The sequence below is a fragment of the Odontesthes bonariensis genome, chromosome 2 (assembly GCF_027942865.1).
Source record: "Odontesthes bonariensis isolate fOdoBon6 chromosome 2, fOdoBon6.hap1, whole genome shotgun sequence".
NCBI lineage: Eukaryota > Metazoa > Chordata > Actinopteri > Atheriniformes > Atherinopsidae > Odontesthes > Odontesthes bonariensis.
Genome location: NC_134507.1, coordinates 10,406,668 through 10,434,099, shown reverse-complemented (window position 1 = coordinate 10,434,099; position 27,432 = coordinate 10,406,668). Strand labels below are relative to the sequence as shown.

The following is a 27,432-nucleotide window of genomic DNA, read 5'->3' as shown; positions in this document are numbered from 1 at the left end:
TTTACTTCCTGTATTTATTTATTGGCATAACATTATAATTATTTTATCCATTTATATTATGTGTTAGTATTTATCTTGGCAGTTTCAGTCCTCCATACCCTAGGCTCTTTGTTACACAAAATAATCAAACCATTCCAACTTTGACTATCACAATATAAGATTTGTTCGTCAAATGGATGATAAAAACAAAATTTGGAGTGAACTGATGAATTTGATCATTTTGGCAAAAATGTATTTGCACAAGTAATTTTAAAATCAATCGGATTTTCCAGAATAGCGAAACACCTTCATTCCTGACTGATCGTTTGTTTGTACTTACTTATTCAATGATTTGTGGTTAGCTAATCTTTAATGTCTGCTTTCTTTTATAATATTTGAATGGGACGTTCAGTTAAAAAACATGCATCTGCTATTTGTTTCCGTTTCTTCCACGTGTGTCCCTGTTTGCAGTGAACGCATTTCCTTAGCAACGCGTATCTGAACCAGGAAGTACTTGCACGTATGCTTTAGCTAACAAACTGTGGAGAGCACAGAGCAGCGAGAGTGTAGGACAGCAAAGTTTTTGGAGTTTAAATCATAGGTACAGCTCCTGTTCAGGGTTATTAGACACGTGTCAGGGAACGTGTTGGTCAGCAGGCAGCTCTGTCGCTGAAAGGAAGGGAGGGCGAGCTGTAAGTTGGGATGGTTTTCTTGTTGTGTCAGTGAGCTTTTGGCTAACTTGCTAACGACAACACAACTAGCTGCACTTGAAATAACATATTTTTTTGCGCTGCCTTTTTAATTAATCAAACAGACTTTAACCCAAAGTAACAAACGCCGGTTTGGTAACGCATACCATTAGCTGACGTGCGTAATTATTCATTTACAAGAGTAACTATTTGGATAGTTACTAATAATGTAAACTGTGCTATTTGTGTAGATCTGTGAAGATTGAAACTACATTTAATGCACAACATTGACTACACCGTAGATGTTAATTGCAATATAGCTAAGCTGTTTTTGAGATAAAGTGAACTCAACGTTACTCCTCCACTTCCTTTACTATTGCTAATTTTCTGAAAGCGTGATGTGTGGCCTCAGCGGTACACAGAGATGAGGGCTACAGTTCATCAGAACCGTTAACTCATTGCGCTGTATTATGCCTAGTTGATAATGATCGTATTTCTTCTTCTGCCATAGGTGTACCAGGAAAATGATTTTCTTACTACTGTTTGACAGGCAGTGACAGGCTTGTCAAGTTATGTAGGGGTTATGGAAAGCCTAATGAATTGTACAGAAGAGCAGCAACCCTCCTCCCTTCTGACCAACTCGTGGTCCAAAAAACAAGAAGCGAGCAAGACTCAAGAGCCAAAAAGTGTTGGTGGATTTGTTTTAGTGCATGCAGGTGAGTGCACACTTCTTAACCAACATAAAGAGATGAACAAACACAGTTTAAAATAGTGCACAGTTATATTGGTCCAGCCACCATGCCCTGAAACAATAAGGCCAGAGGAGTCACTTTATAAAAGAATTAGATAAAAATAATATAATATTCAGATATTGTTTACCATATATTTAATTGGATACAGTGCAAAGATAGCTTAGAAGTACTGGAAACGGGATTTTTGATTGATAACATATATCACATATTCTTATCTTAAACTTGATACCTATAATACGGTGCATTTGGAATACATTTGATAAAAGTAATTGGGGCCTGTCATCACTGTGGTTTCGGTGGCTTAACAGTTCAGGGCCACCTTTGTCTCATTTCTTGTTTCATGATTCACCAGATGCCTTCACTGGGTTTCAGGTCTGGATTTCAAGCCGACCCCCTTTAGCACAGGGACTGTTATTACAGAGTTTTTCCAAAAATAACAACATTTCCGAGCATTTCCGTTATCTCCATTTAATTTAGGGTTAATGAAGATTTGTGAGTGAATTTAGTTTTATTTACATGTTACATAGCATCCCAACATTGTCTGGAGCAGTCAACAATCACCTTTCCATTACTGGTCCATTTTAATTTTTTTTTCTCTGTTATTTGCTTTCAGGAGCAGGATACCACGCTGAATCTAAAGCCAAGGAGTACAAGCATGCTTGTAAAAGAGCCTGCCAGCGAGTGAGTTTGATTGTTTTTTGGTTTTCACATTTTTTTGTGTACAACCCTCTTTTTCCGAGGGTAGTGTTTATAGATGAACTGTTGATTCACACTTGACCGTGTTTACATTTACTATAAAGTAGAGCATTTAAACACTCACCTGAAAGAATGAAAGAATTTTGTTTATCTTTACAAAAAACCCCATCTTGGTCTATAAGAGTTATGCTGAGACCCCTGTAAGGATCTAATAATACATGTTTTCTGTGTATCTACATATATATATATATATATGTGTGTGTGTGTGTGTACTGTATGTTTTTTTTTCTCATCCATAAAATAAAGTGGATATAATTCACTCATCTTATTTATCTAATCTAATAGTTTTAGTTTGCTCTGATTCACTTTGGTTCAACAACAAATTATCTAGATAACTTAAAAGAAAAGATCTCTTAACTAAATATCTGCACAGTGTGGCACTCTGCCCTTGTCTTATTAATGTTTTCATAAAGTATTTGAATTTTCCCTTTTTTTTTTCTCTCTAACAGTCTTGTTTGGTACACAGAAAGTTTTGCAAACCTGTATCTTTTTGGATTTAGTTTGAAATATGACGACACTATTATTTTCTTGAGGTTTTCTCAGGTCACAAAGGTTAGAAAGGAGCATCTGTGGATAGCTGTCATTCCATATATTTTCAGTGGTATTCCAGTTTGTGTTTTTGGCTGTATTACTCCAGCACTTTCATGTTTTTCTTTTGAGGTTATTCCAGTTTTTATTTGGCTGTATCGGATTCATTTTCTCAAAGAAGAGAAGTCTTGATTTTCTGGCATTCTCTTGCAGGGTATTTGGTTTCAGTTATTGTTCCTTCCATCCTCACAATTTTAAAAAACAAACACGGTGCTGCCATCATTATGGCTTTACAGAAGAGCAGTGTTATAAGAGCGGTGTTGTATTATATATAATTAACTGCGTCTGTGTCCACCAGATGCCCTACTGTGCATTTCAGACAAAAAGTATGTGTGTATGTATGTAATTTCAAGTGTTTATTCTTAAGTGTACATGGTTTGTCTAGATAATCAGGATTTATATAATCAAAGTCAGGATGTAAGAAAAATGAAAAAAACACATCTTGTATCACCTGGTGACTAACTGATGAAGAAAGATAGTGACATAATTTGACCAAAGCTGCTGTTGCTTTGACTCGGGAGCTCTTACTTTCTTGACTGTATCTTTTTTTTTTCCTAGGCTGTGGACCAACTCAAAGCTGGGGCACATGCAGTGGAAGCAGTAACTGCAGCACTGGTTGAACTAGAGGTTGGTCGGTCATAAATCATGTATGATGATATAAAGTCAGAGTTTGAGCCATGAGCTGACACAAAGTCTTAATGGGCTGATTTTCTAATAATGTTTGACTTATTCAGCCGTCTGACAAAAGGACCTGTAAAATACGTGAATGAGTGCAGCTTCATGAGGAAACCAGCTGTATTTATATATGCACTTAACTTTCGCTTTTTTAAAAAAAAGATGGAACTTGTCTGTAACATTATCTGTCAGTTTTAAGATGCTCGATTCTGTACAGTTTTGTTTGGACTAACACGTCTACATGTATTTTAAAAGTTCAGTTTTGGTTTGACAAACGCTAAAATGAATCTTTTTCTAAATCCATGAAACTTGACTAATAGTACTGCAGTGGTATTCTATAGCCAGCTTTTATTATCCTGAAATCAAAGAAAGACAACATTAACAATATCTGCAATCTTGCAGACTGACAACATTGTATATGTTCCAGGGTCTGATTACTATTATTTTACTGATTATGTTACCACAGCTGAGATTTTTACCATATAAAGTTGTAACATAGTAATGTCTTCTTTTTTTTTTTAGCCTCTTCCTACATTTGGTCTTTAGATAATGAAAGGTTTTGCTTGAATAAAATAGTTTCAAAGAGCCGGTTTTGTCCTATATACATGAACACATCGTCCTCAACTAAAGGGTCACAAGTGTTCAAAGATAAAGAGGGCATATTAGCTCTATCGGTGGATGAAATTCCATAATGCTACTACTTCAGAGCGTATTAGAAAGTCACCCTTTCTGACATGGCTTCACTGAAGAGATTCATTTCCTTCACTTAAAACTGACAGTGTGGCTCATCACAAATATTGTTTAATTCTCGACTTGTATGTTTTAATTGTTTCCAGGACTCTGCTTTTACAAATGCTGGTCTGGGCTCCAACCTTAATTTGTCTGGGGAAATTGAATGTGATGCAAGTATCATGGATGGAAAGTCGCTTCATTTTGGTTCAGTAGGAGCTCTAAGTGGTGAGTCACTACATAAGTGCTAACAAAAAGGAACTACCCTTCTCTTTTTTCTTTTCCTTTGTTTCGTACCTTGAGTAGAATTAAGAAGTGCGATTTTTAAGTATGATCACTGAATTCTTGTAGAGGTTTCAGCAAAAGTATTTTCTTTGTAGGGCTCAGTAATGATATATAATTATATTATTATTCATTTATTTAAGGTGTCTTGATTTGATTACAGTGTATTATTATGACTTGGAAATAGCTGTTGGCTCTGATAATTCTGACTTTATCCTCAGGTATTAAGAACCCAGTGTTGGTTGCAAACCATCTGCTGAGTGAGGCACAGAAAGGGAAGCTATCAGCTGGCAGAATACCACCCTGGTGATTATCACGGTTCATAATCATATACTAATAATAATCATAATCAATAATTATAAACCTGTTGTTAATTTGTTTCTTTATTCATTTATTTTTTAGCTTTTTAGTGGGGCGAGGGGCACATGATTGGGCAGTCAGCCATGGAATACCCCCATGCCCTTCAGAGAAGATGACCACAAGTGAGTGTTGTTGCACTAACTTTCAAACATACGGTATCTGGGAAATGTATGGTGAAACCAACCAAAATGCTGTGGTGAAAAAATAATAATATTATATACATATGTTCGGTAGACATGCTTTACTTTATGTGGATGCAGTAGGACAAGATTATTTTGTCACACCCAGAGTTCAGTTTATCCGCATACAAGAGGAACAAGCGAAAGATGGAGCTGGCAGAGAGAATGGACACAGGACATAGTCAGGCAAAGAAAAGACGACAATCAAGTGAAAATGTGAGTTCTATGTTATCAGTTCCAAAATGAATGATTAATTAAATGGCAATCAGTGTACTCCTTCTCATTTGTGTCACATCAGTCAGAATTGATTCCTGCTGATTTTAGGTGTATTCCTTTCAGCAAAGAAAGGAGAGAAAGGTTGAATTCTGACCTGAAGGATCTGTTGTGCTGCAAAAAAAAAAAAATGCTCTGTTGTTGGGGATGACTAATAAAGTCGTATGGATCAGATCTGATCCATAATCTAATATTGAGTCACTGAAATTAAATTAGAAATCTTTATCTTGCAAATCAGTTAAAAACCATGTAATTAACATTGGAATAAAGAGTACAGATTGTAATTAATACCTTATATGGTGAGCAAAGCATTACTCTAACTGCATATGTAACAGAAGTACTTCACTTTAAGTAAATAGCTCAAGTAGTCATAAATTGAAATGAGAATAATGCATTTTGTAATTTTTTTTCTTAACACTTGCTGTCAAATACTCTTGTATAGTCGTGGTCCGTTGAATACATTTTCACTGTGTAAAAAAGAAGTGAGCAAGCAGAAAGCTGTAAGTAAAGGGACAATGTGCTCGAGTGGCTGTAGTAAGAGCATGTAGTTTTGTCACATGCTTTACTGAGAATTCTACAAAGACCCATACTTTTAACAAAAAGACTTTGAATGTTCTAAACCAGTTGTCCTGCATAGTGTATTACAGTAGGGCATCAAACTGAGTTAAAAAGGCAGTGAACACTGAGCAGGATTAGGAGATTTTTACAAAGAAGTGTGTGAGCGGCTCTGAAACCAAGACATCAAATTATTTTCAGTCATTTATACTATCACAGGCTCTGAGGGCGATCAAAGGAGATTACATTACCTGGTTATGCAGAGTTCCTACAAAGAATTAGCGTTTCAAGAGTGTGAGGGCCCCATGCAGTGCAACTGTAGAGTGGCCTCATGATGAGCTGAGCTGAAAGCGTTTGAGAGCAGAGTTATTATTCTGCTCCAAACTCACTGGTAATGGAAGCAGCCCAGAAGAGGGTGGGAAAGTTTATGTTGGTTCAGTTGGGAATTTTGCTAAATAGAATTTAACAAGTCACCAGTCATACTTCATTTGACTGGTTTATGAATTGTATTTTGGTTTATTCAGTTCAACTCCATCAGTGCACAATATTAATGATATGTTAATCGAAAAAAAAGCAAACAACTCCGATGGACCGCTTGTTTATTCAAATGACTTATGTTTCGGTGATTGAATTTTGTGTCAAGTGGTTGTTTCACTTCATAACAGTGAAAGGTTGTTTACAAAAGTGCTCGACCTATGTTGAGATTAATATGGGACAATTTGGTCCAGTTAAGCTACCGCTGACTTGAACATAACTGATACTCTGACTGTAATTTGTTGTTAAAACTTTAAAGATATAATACCTTGTTCTTAAGTTTACCTTTGCAATTGAGATATTTGGTCGTTTATCAGGAAATAACATAATTTTGTATCAAGAATGACTATTAGAGACTGGGTTCATTTAAAAAAAAAAAAAAAGAATAGTATTTTTTTAATTCTCATCTACAATGCTACAATGTCCTTTTTATCCTTTTGTCTTTTTATCAGGCAATAATATCATCTCCATTCCTTTTTATGGTTAATGTAGGCACATGTTTCCTTATAGCTAAAATGTTTAGGGAGATCTAAAGCATATTAACATAATTCCAAAGATGCTTCCATGTTTTACAGTCATTACTTCTTGTGGATTTTTCATTGAAAGGGACTAATAATGAATGACACAATGATTTTTCATTTAAAAATATCTGGCTGTGGTTCTTTTTGGCCTCAGAAGCCTGGAGACGGGGCTGATTTAGAGGAGCAGAAGATGGATGAGAAACGCTCTTTCGTTGTTTTTTTCATTATTTTCCACTTTGCCTTTTTAGTCCAATGTTTAATCAGCGTCTTTAGTTTCTGGTAGGAGTGGAATCCTGATCATGCATCATAATGCCAATTTGCACATTCACTGTTATATTCATCATGCAGTCTGACTCATGATGGTTGACAAACAAATCACTTCCAACGCAAATTGCAATCAGGGAAGGAAACAGCCGATTGAAATGACAAGACTGATTTTTCTTTAAAACTTAATAAAAGATGAAGGGAAAGGAAGGGTGATTCATAATTTCATGCAGTGCTTGTTTATTTCTGTAAATATTCTCAGTCAGAGATCACAAATTTGGTTCAGAATGTGAATGATTGGATTGCTTCTTCTCTGTGCTGCCTAAATTCTCAAGTGATTCTTTTTTTTTTCCATTTGTATATGTTTTCAGCTCATGTGACTCTTTTCCTTACTGTGATGTAGGAAAATGGCTCAGGGTGCCTCGACACAGTTGGAGCTGTTGTGGTAGACTTGGAAGGGAATGTAGCTGCAGCGGTGTCCAGTGGAGGTCTAGCGATGAAACATCCCGGCAGGGTTGGCCAGGTAGTGAGGCTCACTTTTATTTCTTTTCTTTTCTTTGTCCATATCATCATCCTCCACATGAAAACTCCTTTGAATGATATTTTCTTTGTGTTTCTGTTGAACAGTTTAAACTGGGTCCTTTTTTTAAGAAGATACATATCAGCGCCATGCCACCTAATTTCCTTATGACCTGTTTCGTTCTCTTAGGCACCAAAAATGTGTCTAAAACTATGGAGCTCTGCTTTAGGGATACTTAGCACATGGCATGAAAAATTTGTAGTATTTTTTTTTTATGTATTTAATTGGATAAGCAAGTAACCTATTTATTTTTTTATTTTTCAGTGCAACAAAATTGAATTAAAATTCAAATGTGGGCTCTGACTTGGTCATTCCTTAAAACCCTTCCTTCTTTTTGAACAATCCTATGGTGGATGTGTGCTTTCGATCATTATTATGTCGTTACTTCCGTTTCACATTTAAAAAATTCAAAATCCAGAACAGGGATCTCAAACTCGGTGCTCGAGGGCCGCTGTCCTGCAGGTTTTAGATGTTTCCCCGCTTCATCACACCTGATTCAGATTAAATGCGCCTGTTCAAAAGATTGTTAAATTCTGCACAAACCAGCTAATGAGGTATCGATCTGAATCAGGTGTGTTGAGTTGTGTTTCAGGATGGGAGGGGGTGCAGCTGCACCCCTAGTTCCGACATCTATGCGTCACATGCAGCAAACACAACTTTCTCCGGTAAACAGTGTGAGAAAGATCCATATCTCAACAGTTCCATATCTGGGGTGCATATACGCTTCTTCTCCGTAACAAGTCTAGGTTTACACCATCTGTTGTTGACGAGCACTGCAGTCCCTCCTCCTTTCCTCTTGCTGCTCTGTCTGCCCGTATAGTCTCCAGAGGAGAAACGTTGGACTCTGCAGCCTTGTCTCGGTGAAACACATTGTAGTTCATTCAAGATGTCTCCGCTTGATCCTCGTAAGCACTCCAATCTCTTTAATTTCATTTGACAATGAAGGGCAGAAAAAACCCTTTGCACCTTCTCGTCATCCTAGAAATCTTCTGTTTAACATGTCTGGATTTGGCCAAAACTCAATCAGCTACTCCCGCATGTAACCAACTTACCTTTTGGCATTACCTGCAGAAATCTTTCAAGCAGCACATTATCCAAAGTATCGTGAACAAAAGCTGTGCTTTCATTTAAACAGAGCGAAGTAGAAAAAGATGGAGAAAAAAAATTTGGGGGAACTTTTACACTTCCTTTTTCATCAAAGATTTTCTGTGGATTTAAAAAAACAAAAACAAATCTAAATTAATGGGATTATTTAAAATACCGTACCGGACTCAAAGGCTTTCACAACCCTTTTCTATGAAGGTGTTTAATAACTCTAGAACGTTGCTTAATGACACCAAACACAACAAAGACGACTTCAGACCCAAAACTGAGAGGTTTAAATAAGACATGTTCCACCTTTCAATCCCTCCCCATGGTTGACTTTTTGAAATCTTTTTTTGCATCTTGTTTTGGTTTGCACAGCCCACACATTTTTAAGCATGTCAAGCCCCCCAAATAACTGTAATAACTTGAGGCCAAACAGCTGTTTAAATATCATAAGTATAACAAAGACACTGATCAAAAAGAAAGTGACCTCTTAATGACTCAAGGAAAATATGATTGACTTACAATCTAGTGAGAGAATAATTTTTACTTTTGGAGCCATCTCTTAATGATTCTCAGGGAATGATTCTGCAGTTCAAAGCACCTCCACATAGTAGACTTCACTTTTCAGAGTCTGTGGTTACGTCAGTCTTTTATACAGCCTCTGCCAGAAACACAATACTATTAGTTAGAATGTGTCTGCTACATGTGTAAATGGGTGATTTCTTGCCAATGCATTTGCCAAAATGTTCTCGGGGCGTAGTTTCAGAGCTTCAAGTCCCTTTTGTCGCCAAAAGCTGATTAATCAGTACACCTTAGGAAAGACTGAACACAGCAGCTTGGAGTTTTCAGCAAGCAGCTGTTACCACTGAAGCCCCCCCCCCAGCTTTCTGTTCTCCTCCTTTTTTATTCTCTCTTTACTATTTAAGTCTAGTATTTCCTTTGCTTGATACAATAAATACAGCGAAACCTTTTGTTCTTAATACAGATTTTATGAATTAATGAGGCATTCTACTACAGATATGTTTACACCTATACCAGACACTTGTTTTTATTGTAAATGCAAATGTCTGTGCAGAAAGTCTTTGTTGTTGGTTTCCCCTAATGGTAGCAGAACTGGGAAACAAGTACAATGTGGGTCTGAAGAGAATGAATCTGAAACATTCACTGCCTTAACCTAATTACCACTTTTCTTGTTAAGAAAACCTTTTGCTCGCGGCAATACAGCTGTGAGTCTAGCATGTTGTTCTAGTTTGGTTAAAGATATTGAAATGTAAGTTGGGCTGAAATTAAGTTTTTTTTTATTTTCTGTTCTTTAATTTGATCATTTGAGAATGTATGATACTTTAAATTTTATTCAAACCAAAAACCAAACTCTGTTTCAAACTCCTTTTTTTTTCTTTTTTTTTTGTAGGCTGCTCATTATGGATGTGGCTGCTGGGCTGAAAATGCCTGTAATATGAATCCTTACTCCACAGCAGTGAGTACCTCAGGTATACCACCACGTTTTCCAAACCACCACTTTACATTTGTGTGTGTTTTTCAGTTAAAGTCTGTGCCATGTTTTCTCCCACTGTTACAGTTTACCACCAGCCTGCCTTTTGTTTTTAGACTGAGTCAAGCTTAAAAGAAGCTTGATAATACTTTCCAATGACCTCCAACCAATCCTGCTGACTGATTCTCATCAGTCACTTCCTCAGCTGATTGAGTCATCATACTCCTCTCTTTGTTAGTCAGCTGCGTGCCAGGTGCATTGCAAAGCTCTTTGGATTTGCAGTGACATTTGACATGGGACACCTGCTGTAGATATTAAAGGAGAAACCCTCTGAGGGCAATGCAACCACAACAAATTTGCTATAGTTGTCTAGATTCAGACTGTTGCATCACAGAAATTAGAGCCTTAAAAACTTTACATTAAGATGATTGAACTCATTGTACTATTATGGATAAGATGGTTTACTATCTGGAAAAAAAAAAACGGCAACACATATGTGTTGCATTCACATATGCAACAACTGTACAACATATTGTTTTTTATTTTTTTATTTTTATCACTGATATGACACAAAATTAGAAAAAATATGGAATCGATAACTATTAGCCCTTGTTTCAACGCCTCTGACTTTAACGACAGCTTGAATTCGCATCACTAATTAAATCATTCATACGGTTTGAACTTTCTCATTTAGCAATTAACATAGTAATAGACCTTTATGTTTACCTCTTACGACCTTTCCAAATTTTTTTTTTACTCAAATTGTAGACACAGCTGACTGGGAACACCCAAAATCTTTTGCCTTGCTTCAAATTGAATTACCTTCTTGAAGGATTTTTATATTCTTTTGTCTTTGTTTCCACTGACAGCTCTATTGTTGGGGTCATGTTTTGGTCTGCAGGGGGGCCCTCTTTTAACTGCAGACTAATTTACTTATATAGACTTGCACAGGTATTTGTTTTAGATTCAAATTACAATATATAAAGTAATTGTAATAAATTACAATTACTTTGCCTGATCAGAAAGAAAGATTGCGAAACATAACGATTTCATTAAGACCATTTTAACTAAGCATTTTAAATGAAAGTAGCTTTTCATTTGTCTAATTTTGAATTTGAGGTAGAGAGTCCATATAAGCCTTCCGTTTTAAGATGTGTAGTCGTCTGCGATGTAGCTTCTGGGGGACATTGAAAAAGCCTTTGATGTGGATCTGTAGCCTAATGCATCTGTGCAGATGAGCTGATTTAATCAGACGGGCTGCATTTTACAAGCGGGAAAGCTTACTGGGATATATGATCCACAGCAACTGCTGAGACGTTTATGGAAATGTAACAACAAAAAACTAACCAAAGCTAATGTTTGCAATTGTATTAACATTTTACCGTGCTGATATCATAACTTGGGTTCTGTAGGCCCAATATGCTCTCTGATACCTGAGAAAACAAAGCATATGTACTTCTGTCTGGCAGAGCTGCAACAAACACTGAGAATAAATCACTTTTAGGTAGTATTAATAGCCTTATGGTTTTCATCTGAGTTTTGTTCAATATATTTGTATCTGTGACCAAATTGATCCCAAGTTGCCAGTTTTGTTGAAACAGAAGTTCTATTTGTTGGTTTGCAGGCTTAAAAGCGACAGTGATAAACCCATTTTAGCTGAATTATCTGTTACTTGTTGCATTAATCATGCAGCATAAGACCAATGTATTAATAATTGTCTGCTGTTCTTCTGTTATCCCAGGGAGATCATGTGGAGATGGTTGATCTGTATGCATTTCCACCTCACCCTGTCTTCCTATATTGTGGCTTTGTGCTTTGATGTTACCAACAAAAAGCAAGCCTTATGGGTTTGGAAAGCATAATGTGTGTGTTCCAGTGCAACACCTGTTTTTAATTTCCTAACATGAAAGGCGTTTCAATCAAAAGAAATGGAAAAAAAAAAAAAACAACAATAATTTTCACCCTGTCACCAGGAGTATGATCCTCACCCTTTGTCACCCTTTCTGCCTTTCACCTCACAAACAGCCACACACTTGTCCTCCCTCACACCCCTTCCATTATAGTCAGTTTCGTAATATGTGGGTCTTAGTTTTACTGTTTCATCTGTCCCTTACTTTGCTGTGGTCAGTGAGAGAGCAACTCTTCAACATCACTGTGTACTCTTCTTGCCCCTGATTGCCATGAACTGTGTCTACTTTTGTCTTTTGCATTTCTGTGAAAGATTCCAACAAATATTTTAGACTTTGGGTTTCTTCCTGCACTTCCAATTCAGCTCTGCTGAATATTCAGTCCCTCTTTGACAGAGCAGTTTATGGTAAATAGGGCAAAAGGCGTAGTGCATGGCCGGTCCAACCTTCTGCTTTCTTTTAGAAAGAACTTGAAATTACTCCAGGCATTTGGTCTCCACAGTTACCAACCTGCATTCAGCTCTGTTGTAGTTACCTGATGTTTTATAGGAACCTTCATTTGTGTTTACAGAAACAATGAGGCTATATTCCCCTGCCTTAATGGCTTTTCAAAAGAGCTTTGCCAGATGAGTTTTATTTTCACTTTACTTTCCCCTTGACTATGGGCAAACTTTACATTTCGGGAGGATTATTTTTGTTGGCATGCAGCAAGCATTCAGTACATGTATCTTTCTTAGAAACAACAAAGCACTGATTTTTATCTTAGCACTTGAAGCTCTAAGTGAGAAATAATAAAGTGCAACTCTTATATTTTTATGTGAAATTTAGTCATGGGTGAGGTTGGAGATTGTGAAAGCTGCTGCTTGATTTTTATGGTTCCTGGTTTGTTATATGCTAAATGCTATAAAAAAAAAAAGGCTTTGTTTCTCTCTTTGGAGCATCTACAACATGCAGTTTGAGTGAAGAATATGAGACAGATTCAGGTTTTGATTAGAGTCACCTAGAGCGAAACCTGCTGGGACTTTTCTTATCCCAACTTTCATACTCCATTAATACATCTGTGTAATCTAAGGACAATGAAAATGTTGATTTTACATTTGGCACTGAGTCCCTACCCAGCTCTACTGCTGTTTCATTTCTTAACTCTCCTGTGAGGCTGTAGTCTGATAAAGAATTATCTCCACTTATAAATAAATAAATTTTTTTGCTTGGCCATTTGAGCCTTAGTTGGTCAAATTCTGACCATTTTTTTCTTTAAATAGCATATTTGCACAATAGTGATATATGTTACATGCATGCACGCATTCCCTGTATGGCACCTGATAATAAAGAATTTACAGAAACGAGACAATCCTGTGTGGAGTCCCAGGCTAGCTGGGATCGAGACAGAGAAAGCTAAAACCCAAATGCTCCTTCAGCAAGGTTTGAGGAGTTTATTTTGACAAACGTTCAACTGCTGCCAGTGTTACCTGAATTGAAAAGCACTGGATTACACCTATAAGGATATGCCAGAATAACTACTGCAGCATTAGATTTTGCCAGTTAGCTGAAAAAAGAGAGTATTCATGGTAATTGGGAGATCTTTGTTGATACTGATTTCTCTATTGATAAACATCAAGTCAAAACTGCCACATACAGTTAATTTTTATTTGTCGATCTTTTATGCCTCTCGGATTCTTGGATGAAGGCCATATGAACCACATGCACTACAATTCTATTCAAGTTTAATTGACATATGTTTGTTTGGTACATGTATGCGTGTGTCTTTTTCTAGGGTGTGGGGAGCATCTGATTCGCACCATGCTGGCTCGGGAATGCTCTGCTGCCATGCAGTCTGAAGATGCCCACCAAGCACTGCTGGAGGCTATGCAAAACAAGTTCATCAGTGAGTCACCCACATACAGCCTGATCGCTGCTGCTTTCCATACACAGATTTTTGCTCGCCAAGAACGTGTTTGCATGTACTTTGAATTGCCTTGTGTACGAATTGTGCTCTACAAATAAACTTGCCTTGCCTTTGTGAGAAAAACAGTGAGAGAATTAAACAAGCAGATGTTGCTTGACATGAGAAACGAGTGAACAACTGGAAACACTGGAAATAAAAGAATCAGAAGAGACAACTTTTTGATTTATGGTTCCTTTTCACTGTTTAAACAAGACTTTCAGATGTTCCTCACATCATAGCTGACAGCCTAAGATAATTTTAGAAGGCAAAGTTGTTTTGTCGAATGTTTATTTTAGGATGTAATTTTGCTATATTCTCAGAAGTGGTCAGTTTTAGAAAGCCTTGTTAAGAATGTTTGCTGTGCCTGGGAATGACCAGTGGGATGGTTCAGAGAAGAGGAGGGTAGAACAAATGGAAACGTGGTGGTTTGCCTTGATCTGGCCTCTGGAAGTTCGTCCCAGTTCGGCTCTGTAATGGATATCTGTAACACTGAAGACAGGCTGAATGAAGTCACTTTGAAGTTATTTCTTCTGTTGTTTGATTTCAAGATGCACATCTAGTTCAGCAAAGCTCCATAAATCCTGCCTTAGCAGAACAAATGATGACAGTGTCTGTGACTTAATGGAAGTTCAGTGGGAGGCCCGCACTGTTGCGGCACTTTCAAGATTTGTCAGGTTCTCTTGAGAAAATGCCTTCAGTGACATCATCAGATTTCTTCAAAAATCTTTGATAAACTAAAATACACTAATATTGTCCACTAACTGTAGTAAGCTAAATAATGGTGAATATCACTGCAAACGTGTAACCACATACATGTTTACAACAAGATGGAAACATGTCAGAGTAATTGTCGACTGTTTAGCAAAAGAAAGTTCAGGACCTTTTTAAAATGAAACCAATAGCAGGATTTTGCATAAATGTTTTCAAACTATGCAAACAATAATTGTGTTAGGAACGCGGAAAGAAAATCCGTGTGAAATTTGAAAGAAAAACAATGGAATGCAGATACAATATTTTCGTGAAACGCACCATTTGGTCCTGTTTAATCTTCATTTGTTGCTGCGTGGAGATGTTGCAAGACATGTTCCAGCTGTTTGTAGTTTGTTCTTTTCCCAAACCAAGCCTATTTTATTTTATTGCACCACTCTAATCACCCAGTCCCACAGTTTCTGCATCCACAACACCTCACTCACATTGGAAATTTAATCAAAGAGCAGGAACAGTGCTTCCTGTACACTGAGGTTGTTTTAAGGTTGTTTGTATGTTTTTCATAACATTTTTTAGTGGAGGTTCAATACTTTCTTACTTCACTGATGATATTTTGTTACAGTAGTGCAATTAGTGTGGTGATTTGAAATAACACTACCTTATTATGTTGGCCACATAAATGTAGTCAAACATTTTTATTTAGGCTGACAGTCTGCTAATGAATATAAATAAATCGGGCCAGAATGATTACTTTCAGGTGTTTAACTTGGCTTTCAGGCTAATAACTTGAATGGATTTGTTCTTCTTGTAGATCACTTTGATTAGATTAAAGGGATAGTTCGCCTCTTTTGACATGAAGCTGTATGACATCCCATACTAGCAATATCGTTTATGAACATTGACTTACCCCCTCCTGCGTCCTGTGAGCCGAGTTCCAGCTGAGTTTTGGCGTTGACGAAAGTAGTCCGGCTAGTTGGCTGAGGCTTAAAAAAATATTTTCTCTCCCTTCGTATCACTGCATGCAGCCACCTGCTGATAGCCGCGCCTGTTACAGTGTTTGCTGCTCGGAAGCAGGGGACTGCTCGGTCTGCACTTCGGTCTGCACAGCACGCAGTGATACGAGGGGAGAGAAAATAGCGCCAAACGATTGTGAGGTCTAACTTTTTCCTGGAGAATGATTTTGTGATGCAAATGTATTACTCTTTTGAACGCATATTGTTTTGAGAAGCAAAACGCTTTATTTTTTTAAACCCCAGCCAACTAGCCGGACTACTTTCGTCAACGCCAAAACGAGGCTGGAACTCGGCTCACTGTACGCAGTGGGGGGTAAGAAAATGTTCATAAACGATATTGCTAGTATGGGATGTCATACAGCTTCATGTCAAAAGAGCCGAACTATCCCTTTAAGAGGGGTGTGTTTTTTCCCTATTTTTTTCCTTGTGCTGTTTTTGGTTTGATGTGTTTCGCGTGGAAAACCAAAAGTATATACTTTTAGTATAAAATATAATTAATTGATTAAGGAGACGCATGTTTAGTCAACCCAAGTGTGCTGCTTCTTTGTGTATCCAGGCTCACCGTTTCTGGCCAGTGAAGATCGTGTCTTGGGTGGAGTAATTGTCCTGAGGTGCTGCAGATGTTCGGAAGCTCAGCCATCTCAAAATATTCAGGGTTTATTGGGTAAGACGTTCATAAATTGAAGTCAAATCACACTCAAATCTCTACTGATGATTGTTGGCAAATATTTGGCTTTGTGAAAATCTGACGTTCTATCAGAAGATAAGTAGGAAGAGGGGAAAGAGGAACTGTGGCTCCCTTGGCAGGTGGTTTGTGTTTTAACCTCTGCAATCAGGCTCTGGTTTCACACCCTTCATCTGGTACTCAAAGAGAGACCTCACACTCCGGAATCAACTGCTAATCCTCAGACAAGTGTCTCCTACTGAATACTGCCCGCTTTGACTGATTGTATTGATGGATCTGGTTTCTCTACCTGAAGCTTAAGAAAAGGCTCCTTCTTTTTCCAAAGCTGCCGGCATGGAATTCAGCTCAGTCTGTCCAAAGTTTTAGTCACATGACTCACTTCTAAGATTTAAAGTTACTTTTGCTGTTCAGGTTAATTTCCCCATGTAAAATTCGGTCATTGACAAAAGTTGAGAAGATGTGTAATAAGGAGTGAATGAAGCATGCATTTTAATTTAAACATGGCAGCAGTAAAAGAGTTATTTGCATAATGTATTTTGTCTGATTATGTCAGTGATAAAATCTGACAAAGGGGCTCTTACTTATGAACATACTGGTCAAGTTTTATCATCCGTAGCCCTTTTGCACAGAGACTGTCAGACTTGACCGTCGATTTGAAAGATTAAACACTTTCTAATCACATCCTTTTTGTAATAGGGCCGCCAATCATCTCTCATGATCTTCTACCCTCCTCTTTGATGTCATATCTGCTTGTCATACACTTTCATGTTAATGGTAATCCTCACAGTTCATTACATTACCAAATGGGATTTTCTGGTGCATCTCGAGAACTCTTATTTCTGTCAGTCTGGGGAAATATTACTTTCAGTCCGTAACGTAGAGTTTTTAGTCCCTGAACTGTTCTGCCTGCTTTATGTTATAACTAAATCTTTTCATCTGTGTTTTGTCACAGTGGAGTTCCTATGGAGTCACACCACAGAGAGTATGTGCGTTGGCTACATGTCTGCACAAGATAGCAAAGCAAAGGTGAGGTACCCACTTAGCCAGAAGAAACAAATGTTTGCTCTTTAAATGTGTCATGATAATAATAAGTGTGCTTTTTTTTTATTTAGAATGTCAAAAAAAAGTCAATCTCATTATTGTTTTGACTCATATGCCAATAAATTGATATGTTGCTTGAGAAAAAGGAAATTTCCCAACATTTTTATGCCTCATTATCTACAGCAGTCGGGGCCGGAAACTTTAGGTTTTGGGGTGTCTGTGAGTCTGAACATTCACGTGTCCCATTGTCATGAAAAGGAATGCCATGAGAAAATATGTTGCAAACTTTTACTCTGACTGAAGGATTAAATGATTAGAATGTGGTGTTTTTCTTTCCAAGTTTTCAACCTTTACATGCATAAATAATCTAGGTAACACTGAACTGTGTTATGGCCTCTTTAAGACTTCACCATCTGTCCCGTAAGCAACTCAGATGACAAACAACTCTCAATAACTGGCACAATGGAGCTTATATAAATTGCAGCTGAAACATTTGGTGGATGCATGCAATCACCGTATGATCATTTTAGTAAAAATCTTAATCTAGTTTTTACATGCATCCTGTGAATTTAACCGCTCAGTATTGCTTCTTAAGCAAAAAGGCTTAATGATTTAGTTTCCCAGCTCCCAGTGGAGTGTCAGCTCGGTCTTATTTGTTTGGATAATGTTTCTCTGTCACTCTTTATGAAGAGAAGGCACTTACTGTTATTGAAGTCTGGTTCAGATTTCAAAGTGTTTGCCCTCCGTTTTCTGTCCCCCACCCTTCCTATTCTCTCACACATGGTCTGACTCTTTCATCAGCTCTTCTTTCTGGTCAATACCTTGTCCTAAAGTTTACTGAAAATTATGCACCAATGGTGACTTCAATATCAATCTGCGCATTAGTCAGACGTGCTTGGTGTTAGGGTGGAATGTAAGCGTGCAAGCTCTCCTGTCATACCTGTGCCAATGTCGAGAATTTCTTCCAACACAGTAAACTGTGTACTTTAAATGACCAAACATGGTTCTTGATTGTCTGTTTTTGTTTTGTTTACATTTTTACCTCATCTATTCATATTTGGAGGCTAAATAGTCACTGAACCAGTCATCCAGCAGCACTTGATCAAGATAAGTTGCAAAATATTTTTTGCAGTATGAATGTGCTCAGTGGGTCCAGATCCAGGAATATCATCTGTCAGCAGTGGTTTCTAGATCTCTGGGGGGAGGGTATCCACTTCCTCTTGAGGGGCCATTGGTGATAGTGATATTGAAGAGTGCAGCCAGGATCACAGCTGCTCCACCAAACCTCACACATCTCTATCACAGAGTGAGCAGCTTGTTGTGGGATTCGAGCTGTGAAGCTCTGATGCACCTCTGTGCTTTGGCCATCTGCACACCAGAGCAGCTGGCTGTTCTGTCCGTCATGCCTCCAGACTGGGTGCAAAACAAGACTTAACTCACTGATCCCCAGCTGGGACCAGAGCTGGTCTTTGCTCACTGCTTACCGCCGATTCTTGTCCACTAAGAGGGTGCCGTGTTTTTTCTCCAGTTGAGAAAAAGCTAGAGATCTGAGTGTTCAGGCTCCGGCCATGTCCGCTGTGCTATGTAAGCTATGGAGGCCCACAAAGTGCCACCTGTCTGGCCATAGCCTTGACAATAAACCTAAAGGGAAGTTCTGCTTCAAAGACAGAGAAGAAAACAATAGAAGAAGTGTCTTTGGGTTACTATAGTCCTCATGAGAATCACAGTCTTTATTATTTTGCCACACTAGAAACAGAACGGTAAGCATTGAGCAAAGTTTTCCACTTTTTTTCATAAATGTGTAAAACAAGTTTATAGAAAGTTTATGAAGAATGTACAGGATTATTTATTGCACTTTATTATTTTGCCTGAATAGTTTATATACATTTAAGCACATAGCGCATATAGAACCAAAGTCATTTACAGCCTCAGCTGCTATTCCTCAAACATTCCTCCCATTCCTGTTGGCTGGCTATTTCTACCCAGCCTGAGTTCATCTTCCACTGCTTTTCTGTGATAAGGACATGAAAGGGCTGATACACAGTAGCAAGAGTATTTAGGACAGAGGTCAGAGTGGATTTGTATCAACTCGTCCTCTTGTTAACAGTTTTAATTAACTGTTTTAATTCTCTGTTTTATGTTTATATGTTTTAGAGGAACCTGAAGAAAAGGGAGCTGTAGCTCAGTTGCTTTTCAAACCAATGTTGTTTTGTGGAAAATTGAGTGTGTATCCCATTCTTTTTGACATTACTCTGAAAGATAACAGTAGTGCTGCTGCTGAGGAAGAGCATCTGGTTTCATTCATACGCTCACCTGTGTTTACACTGGATCAGCATCAGAACATCAGGCTATGTTTTACAGACCGACACAGAGCTGCATGAACGAGCCAACAGTAGTGGAACTTCTGAGACAGACTATTGTTTTATGATTGTCATGATCAAACAAGAAAGACAGATGTAGGATTCACAATACCACCACCACAGCCCAGTTTCGTCCTCCTGGACATCATTAACACAATAAAGATTTTCTGCTCAAATTGTGTAAAGCCAGAAAAAAACAAATTGCATGCAATCCAGGCTTCCTGGTTATTGTCTGCTTTGTGCAACAATTGTCTTTTATGATCGTAGATCCTGTTTTTATTATTCATCTTGTGAGGAGCATAAATAGCATAGGATTGTCTTTTTTATGATTCTCAGAGAAGAATGTGAAAACCACAACAAAAACACAACTGCATAGTCATAGAGCTGCATTTATGCCTTTGGTCTACAGTGTGGTGTTAATGTGTGGTTTGTCTAGGTCCTAAACACATTCATATCACCAAAGAATGTTGTTTTCCTCAACAGATACAATGGAGCGTTGTTTTTTTTTTCATGTATGTTTTGACTCAGCCGTTGTCCTGTCATGTGGTTATTTCGGTCATCGGGTAACAAGTTGTCAACAAGCTCAGTGCAGGTTTGCGTGCCTTCAATTTTTTTCTGTCTATCCCAGCTGTTATATAACTCTGTATTACTTTGCACTTCTTTCAACTCTCTTGACTTTATGAGGAGTTGATGCTGCATCTTAAAAAAAAATAGACTGAGTCCATATTGGACCATTAGGTGAGTTATTGCACATCTTGAGTTAGATTTTGAGATGGACACCAGGACCCTAAATAGGAAATCAGAAAATTGGTAGAAAATTTGTATTTTAATACTAAGACTATGCTTTCAATTGAAATGATGATGCTATGTGTGTTTCATCTTCACTACCTGAAAAAAGCTGCCATTGAAATGAACTAAACTTCAGACATTAATTCACTTAAAAACAGCTGCTGACTAATATTAACACCACTGAGCCAAAATCATAGTCAAGTTGGAGTTTGACACCTTGTGTTCGATTTTTGAGTTGGTCCTTTTTGGACCGTTGTTGGAAGTTATGTTATTGTGTACAAAGCTGTTTTCACTTATGCACTGAAAATTTCCAGAAATGTTCCAGAGGGGTTGTATGGTTAAATGCACAGTCCACAACATTTACTCCTGGCTGAGATTTTTTTTTCAGCTTTCTGGGAAGAAGTCCCGAAAATCAATGGGGGGGACCCACGTGTCAATACAGTAGCAGATCCTCCAGAGCATTCACAGTGAACAAGCAGGCCAATACAAATTACTGTCCCATACATGCTAATGTGTATGTTGCTTTACAGTTACTCAAAGGTATTGTCTCCGTCTCCATGTAATTAGGTGTCAATTTCAAAATCAAAATACGAATCAATAAGCATAGTCTGCCTTTCTGAGCATACTACAAATGTCAATTTCCTCAGAGTATGCGCTGTGCCCTGCATCCCCAGTTCTCTACATAGATGCCTAGTAATAATGTTTCCAGCTTTCACAATTCATCTCGCCCTGTGATGGACGGGCGACCTGTCCAGGGTGTATCCCGCCTCTCGCCCAATGACGGCTGGGATAGGCTCCAGCCCCCCAGCGACCCCACAGTTGGATTAAGCGGATATAGAAAATGGATGGATGGATGGATAATTCGTCTCCAGTAGAGAATCTCCCACTGTGGAGTGTTCATTTAAAAATCAACTGCGGAAGAAGTCCAAACTTCATTCTCCACAGATACAGTGCATGTGTGAAAAGTGGATCGGTGTGTCCATAGTGTCTACATGACTGAATTCCATCACTTTATACACGCTGATTGACATTCATTTTGCATTTCTAGTCTGAAAAGTCTTCAGTGTGGTAGGGATTTTAGAGAACATTGCAAAGCTCTTACCATCTGGCATGCAGACATGAAAAGGAAAACATTTAGCATGTCTCCATAAGTTGATTATGACTCAGCTATGGACCTCATCTCAAGCAGCTTGAAGGTCTTTCCTTAACCTTATCCTTGGAAGATGAAGGGAAGAAGATGAACCCTGAGACATGTACTGGAGGCATAATGGCCCCCGAGAGTATTGCCATGTGTGTTTGGCCTTGTCTGGCTTATGTCCCATTGTAGTGACAGTTGCCCTCAGGGTGCTCAAGGCCATCGTCTGAGCCGACACAAAGGAGTACCAGTCAACTTCTGCATCTGGAGGAGTGATGTCAGGCTAAGCAGTTGCCTAGTTAATAAGTGGATGTACTCTTCCCCCATGAAGTCAATATTACCCTCTGGGGGGGGGGTGGGGGGGGGGGCATTAGAAGGAGGATGACGCAGGGCAACATTGTCACCTTTGATCCCCCTGTGGAAGTATCACTCCTGTCTTCACAGCTGTGTTTGTCCCTTCCCCCTCTTCTTGCTCCTTTCCATCTCTGCTCAAACAGAAAACATTAGCAATCTGTTCCTTTTCTCCATTTGCTCAGTCTCTACAGATACACTGACACGGCATCTTTGGACTTCAGGGGTAAAATCACATGATTCATCAATAAAAGTGTGTTACTTCTCTCTGTTTGCACTGATTTTTTTTTTTTTTTTTTTTTTTCATATTCCTTTTACACTCAGATTCATCCTTTATCTCCAGCTCACCTGTGTAGAACCTTGTGGGTTCTGGTGCCCCCTGTCTCCATGGGAAAAATCAAGGCGACTCTTTTCTGTAGTTTTTAAAGTGATAATTTTTTTTCTCCATTCTTGCTTGGTAGACGATAATATTCGAGCATAATTAAAGCTCGTATAGAGTTCATTAGGCCTTCACAAATTTGCAAAATCCCTACACCATGTGCGTTAAAGCCTTTCCATAATACTTATCTTCAACATTGAACTGTGCATTTATAATAAACATGATGACAGTCTTTAGTCTGAAGGATGCAGTGTCCATGATTTCCAAAAGAATTAAAAATTTTCAGTCATTAGACCACAGGACAGTTTTTCTCTCTGCCTAATTTTCTATGAACTGACCAAAGACACTGAAGAGGCAGTACTTTTATGTTGTTTTGACTTGCATTTGAGGATGCAGTTCTACTGTGTTCACGAACAAGGATTTTCAGAAGTACTCCTAAGTCCGTGCAGGGATTTCCACCACAGATTTGCGTCTGCTTTTAATGCACTGCTGCCTGAGGGACTGAAGATCAGGACCACTCAGTATCGGTTTTCAGCTTTGTTCCATGTCTAGTTCTGTGGATTCTCGGAAGTTTTTAATAAAAATGTCGGTCAGTGTATGTTTTGGTCATTGAATCTTCCGTTCAGAGATGAGTGTTAAAAAACAAAAAACAAGCTTTGATATGTTTCAACTACACCCCCCATCTTCATTCTTATATTTCGGTTTTGCCTTTTTATGTTCACTGTGGCATCACTTATTGGTTTTTCAGAGCAAGAAGTTAAAATACTTGCATCAGAGGGAGGAGCGTTGCCTGCCAATGCTAACTAGTTACCTAGCTTTGTTGAGAGGGTGCATTCATAATCACGTTAAGTATATTAATTGCGATGCTAGTTGTCTCCCCTTCTCTGTTTAAGAAAAAAAAGATATGACCAGTCAACTGAAGAACAAGTCCAAACTGGAATTAACCAAAAAATGATGTTTGAAAAGCTAAGGAACACAACAAAACTGTCTGTGGAAATGTATTCCTCACTCCACTGCCAAGAAGTAGTCATAAATCAACACAATTTGCTTGCAACTTGAATTTAATGTTGAATGAACCTCCTGTCCTGTCTACTTCGGGATCGGGGTCATGGAAATCTGAGGGGAGATTACTGGAAGGAACAGTCTGAACAGTGTTTTGATACTGGACCTTCTGTCTGGGACTATGGACTTATTACATGATGTTTCGTATTAAATTCGTTGACAAGTGCACCTCATTCCTGACTGCTCTTCACATTTTGGCAATTCTTGTATGTGTCTTTTGTTGCCTGCAGACACACATATCCAGATTACCACCTGGGACCGTTCCTGGACAGTCTTTGGCCATAGAGGGAGGGGTGTGTCGGCTGATGGGCGTAGTGGAGTGAACCCCATTCTCCCCAACCACTTTCCTTCCGTCTGTGCTTCTTCGGCAATACTCACATACAAACTCAACACATGCACACATGTTCACACACACATGCACAGCCCCCTCACCTTCCCACAGTCTGTATGATGCCAGAGGTAATAAGCTTTCATTGTTTTAACAGGTGTTCAGGAAGGAGTCAGAAGCGTTAGCTTCTACTTAGTGCACTTACAGGACTTCCCTTTGGGCACTGTCTGCCTCCAGCATGTACTCTATGCCAGTTTACCCACGAGCTCTCCAGTGTCACCTGGATTAAACTTGATGCAGCATTGCCTTGATGCACCATTTTTCTTTACGTTTTCCAGCTAAAAGTGGCGTCTTTTCTTTTGTACATAAGCTATAATTTAGGGAACCAGGGTGGATGTTCATGTTACTTTCTGTTACTGAACAGATGTGACAGTTTTAGATTTTTAGTAAGTTGAAATGCAGGAACTTATTTTGCTCTTAAAATGCTTTCCAATATTAAAAAAAAGATGTCAGATTGCACCTTGTGGAATGCCTACTACTTAAGCTTATTGTCATGAAGAATTTATAGCTGTGAGAGTTGAGCAGTGAGGATAAAAGTAATGCCAACATTACTAAATCAACCTCCACATCTCTGTATTCACATATTTGTCCTCCAGCATACTGTACAATGTAGCATAATGTGTGTATTAGATAATGAGACATTTCTATAACCATTGAATGCCATTGGATGCTTTGCTTCTTGTTTTAAAATGTGAATACATAGCTATAGCAAGATAACTTTTTCCCTGACAGTTGGCGAGTTGATTAAGGAGGGAGCTATGCACTTCCAGAATGATGTTTCTAAACGCATACACACACACACACTATCACATCTGCCACCAAAACTTGACTGTTACCCATCATGTAAAAATTGCAGTTTATATTTATATAGTCCCATTGACAGATGTATTTTCTCTATAAAGAGAAAAATCAAAAAACTAATGTATGCATCAAGCCCATGAAATGGTGCTGTTGAATTTTACTTGAAAAGGGTAATTATCTGAATTGATATTTCCGTTGGGATAATGATTTTGCTGATTTAACTTTTTCACTTGGTTACAAAGAATTCTTGTCCCAACAAAACCGCAGTAGAGCTCCTTTATTGTTTACATGAAATTGCAACTAACGTTAAATGGTATAAGCTATAGAAATCATACATGCACCAGTTTCTGCAGTGCTGAGAAACAAAATAAAGCTTATGTTGCTACATTTTTGTGTTTGTTTGAAATGATTTAACTATATGATATGAGATATATACATTTAGCTACACAGCAGTGCTTGAAAGTTTTTGAAGCCTTTTTTTCTGTGTTTGCAGTTTTCTTTATTCATATCATTTCATACCTACAAGTTCATAATGTATATATAACTATATATCTATATATAGATATATAGATATAGGGAAACTGTCCAATATCAGATAAATGTAAATAAAAATGCATTGTTCTCTCAGTATCAGGTGTGACTCCATTGTGCAGCAATAACTAACTAACCATTTTATTAACTCTTGATCAGCTCTGGTCTTCCGTATAGAACTTTTCCACCTCTGGGATGTTGGTGGGTTTCCTCACATGGACTGGCCACTTAAGCTACTAATCCTTGATTGAGATTAATGTCAGAACATGACCATTCCATATCATTAACCTTTTTCTTTTTCTAACAATCCTTTGGTGGTTACTTTCTCCAAATGTAATGCTCATGTTTATGACAAAAATTTAGTTTCATCTGTCTGGAAAAAAAACAAAACGTTTTGTTGACAGGAACCTCAGCAAACTGCAGACTTTGATAGATCCTGTTGATTAAGAACACTTTATTCTAAATTCACTCAGTTCAAGTAACAGCTTTCTCAGGGTTACATGTTGTGGTCACTTACAGATATATAATATTTGATAATTTTCTTCACTAAAAACTGACTTACCATAATGTTTTTGTTTTATTGGAATCAACTGATCTTTTCCAGAGAAAATTTTTTGAGTTTGGACAGACGTAAATCTACTACCAACAGTATGTAGTCAAGAAAGAAATAACATGACAGGTAACTTTTGAGTGAACTGTTGATTAGAGAAGGCTATAACGTCAGCTGTATCAGTCTTCTGGGCAAGACTTTGTCCAGCTTCTGACTCTGGACTGAGGCCACTGTGGTGTCTGACAGGAATGTACATATGAGCTGCAAAAAGATGAATGCTCACAGTTTGAAGGAAGAAATGCCTCCCTCTCAGTGCATTACGCCCGATTGTAAGATTGGACCACGTATTGATGATATCCTGCCTATCATATGTCACAGTTGTTTGACGTTTAATGTGCAAAACGTGTTTCACAGGTCAGGAGAATTGCATTTTTAGTTGAGAAGATGCTGTAAATGTTTTGGTATTTCACAGCCATCTGACCGTAGTTTGATCTTGGGAGCCCATTCGAAGAAAGGTTAATGTAGCCTTGTTTCTAATTTCACATACAGCCACCATTCTCCATTGGCATGATTATGTGTTATTATAGAGCACTCTCTTTTACCAGAGCTAATCTGTGCTGCTAGGAGACTCTGTCCCCTACTTGGCATAGAACTGACCACTTCAAACATCATCCCTCTCTGTTCTGGATCCCCTCATCTTTGAAAGAGGATCCTGGGTCTTTTAAAAAAATGCACCAGGTCCTGTGCCATTCAAGGTGTATCCATTGCCTTTCGCTCAGCAAAGCTCTTAAATGCAAAACAGACGGTGGAGCAAATAAAGATCAAAGGCAGCAGCCTTGCCTGTCTGCCCCGCTGTCCTCACATGCCAAGCGGTGCTGTCACCGTGAGTCATGGCTATGCAGCTTCCGTGCTCCTGTCAACTCCCCTCCCCTCCCCTCTCACTAACTCAGGGCCACCAGCCCCTCTACTCTGTCACACCAACGCACTCTGTAGCAGAGTCAACCAACAACATTCACACACACAGTTAAAAAGAGACAGTGTATGGAGCTCCCCTTTGGACACTAAGTGAAGCTTTTCCCTGGGCTTGTGTTTGCTTTGTTTGTGTACCTGAGTATATGTTTCCACCATGCACATAGTCACTCCAAATCAACATTTCTGTGTCATGATTTTATGGATTCTAAATAAAGGCTTCCTCTTTAAAGCTCTTTGTTTTTGATTTTCACTGACCTCTGTTGGCATGTGTTGCCAGCAGAGCATAGATTGGTTGTAAATTTGTCATAAAAGTAGTTGAATGAAACTGGAATTGAAAAATGATACAACTTTAATTGGGGCAAGAGGTTATATCCATCATTGTAGTACAACTGTTAATGTGAATTAAAACAGGTGCATGTTATTTTTGCTTTACTTTGAACTATAGAAGACATGAGCAAGCAGCAGGTGTCACTCAATCTAATAGATGCATCTAAAGGGGTAATGTTCTGTACAGTGGT

The 27,432-nt window shown here is 38.3% G+C and overlaps 1 protein-coding gene across 3 annotated transcripts; it reads left to right on the top strand.

Annotated features, from left to right (window-relative positions):
- The first annotated feature begins 497 nt into the window (after window positions 1–497).
- tasp1 (taspase, threonine aspartase, 1) lies at window positions 498–27,143 on the top strand. 3 transcript variants are annotated; one of them, XM_075476769.1, is made up of 14 exons: window positions 498–580; window positions 1,180–1,384; window positions 2,034–2,101; window positions 3,323–3,391; window positions 4,276–4,396; window positions 4,672–4,756; window positions 4,853–4,932; window positions 5,099–5,205; window positions 7,540–7,659; window positions 10,217–10,295; window positions 13,979–14,089; window positions 16,427–16,534; window positions 17,508–17,581; window positions 23,903–27,143. In XM_075476769.1, exons 2-14 carry the CDS (start codon window positions 1,252–1,254, stop codon window positions 23,993–23,995), a joined length of 1,248 nt encoding a protein of 415 aa, XP_075332884.1. In that variant the 5' UTR covers window positions 498–580; window positions 1,180–1,251; the 3' UTR covers window positions 23,996–27,143. The 3 variants fall into 3 exon arrangements, with proteins under 3 accessions (XP_075332884.1, XP_075332875.1, XP_075332893.1); XM_075476760.1 differs by lacking the exon at window positions 498–580 and adding an exon at window positions 582–671; XM_075476778.1 differs by lacking the exon at window positions 498–580 and adding an exon at window positions 603–671 and having other exon boundaries at window positions 1,219–1,384.
- The last annotated feature ends 289 nt before the right edge of the window (window positions 27,144–27,432 follow it).

Coding starts and splice junctions, on each gene's coding strand:
- tasp1 (XM_075476769.1), top strand. CDS start 1,252: ATGGAAAGCCTAATGAATTGTACAGAAGAGCAGCAACCCTCCTCCCTT. Junction 4,397..4,671: donor TTCAGTAGGAGCTCTAAGTG/GTGAGTCACTAC, acceptor CTTTATCCTCAG/GTATTAAGAACCCAGTGTTG. Junction 7,660..10,216: donor ATCCCGGCAGGGTTGGCCAG/GTAGTGAGGCTC, acceptor TTTTTTTTGTAG/GCTGCTCATTATGGATGTGG.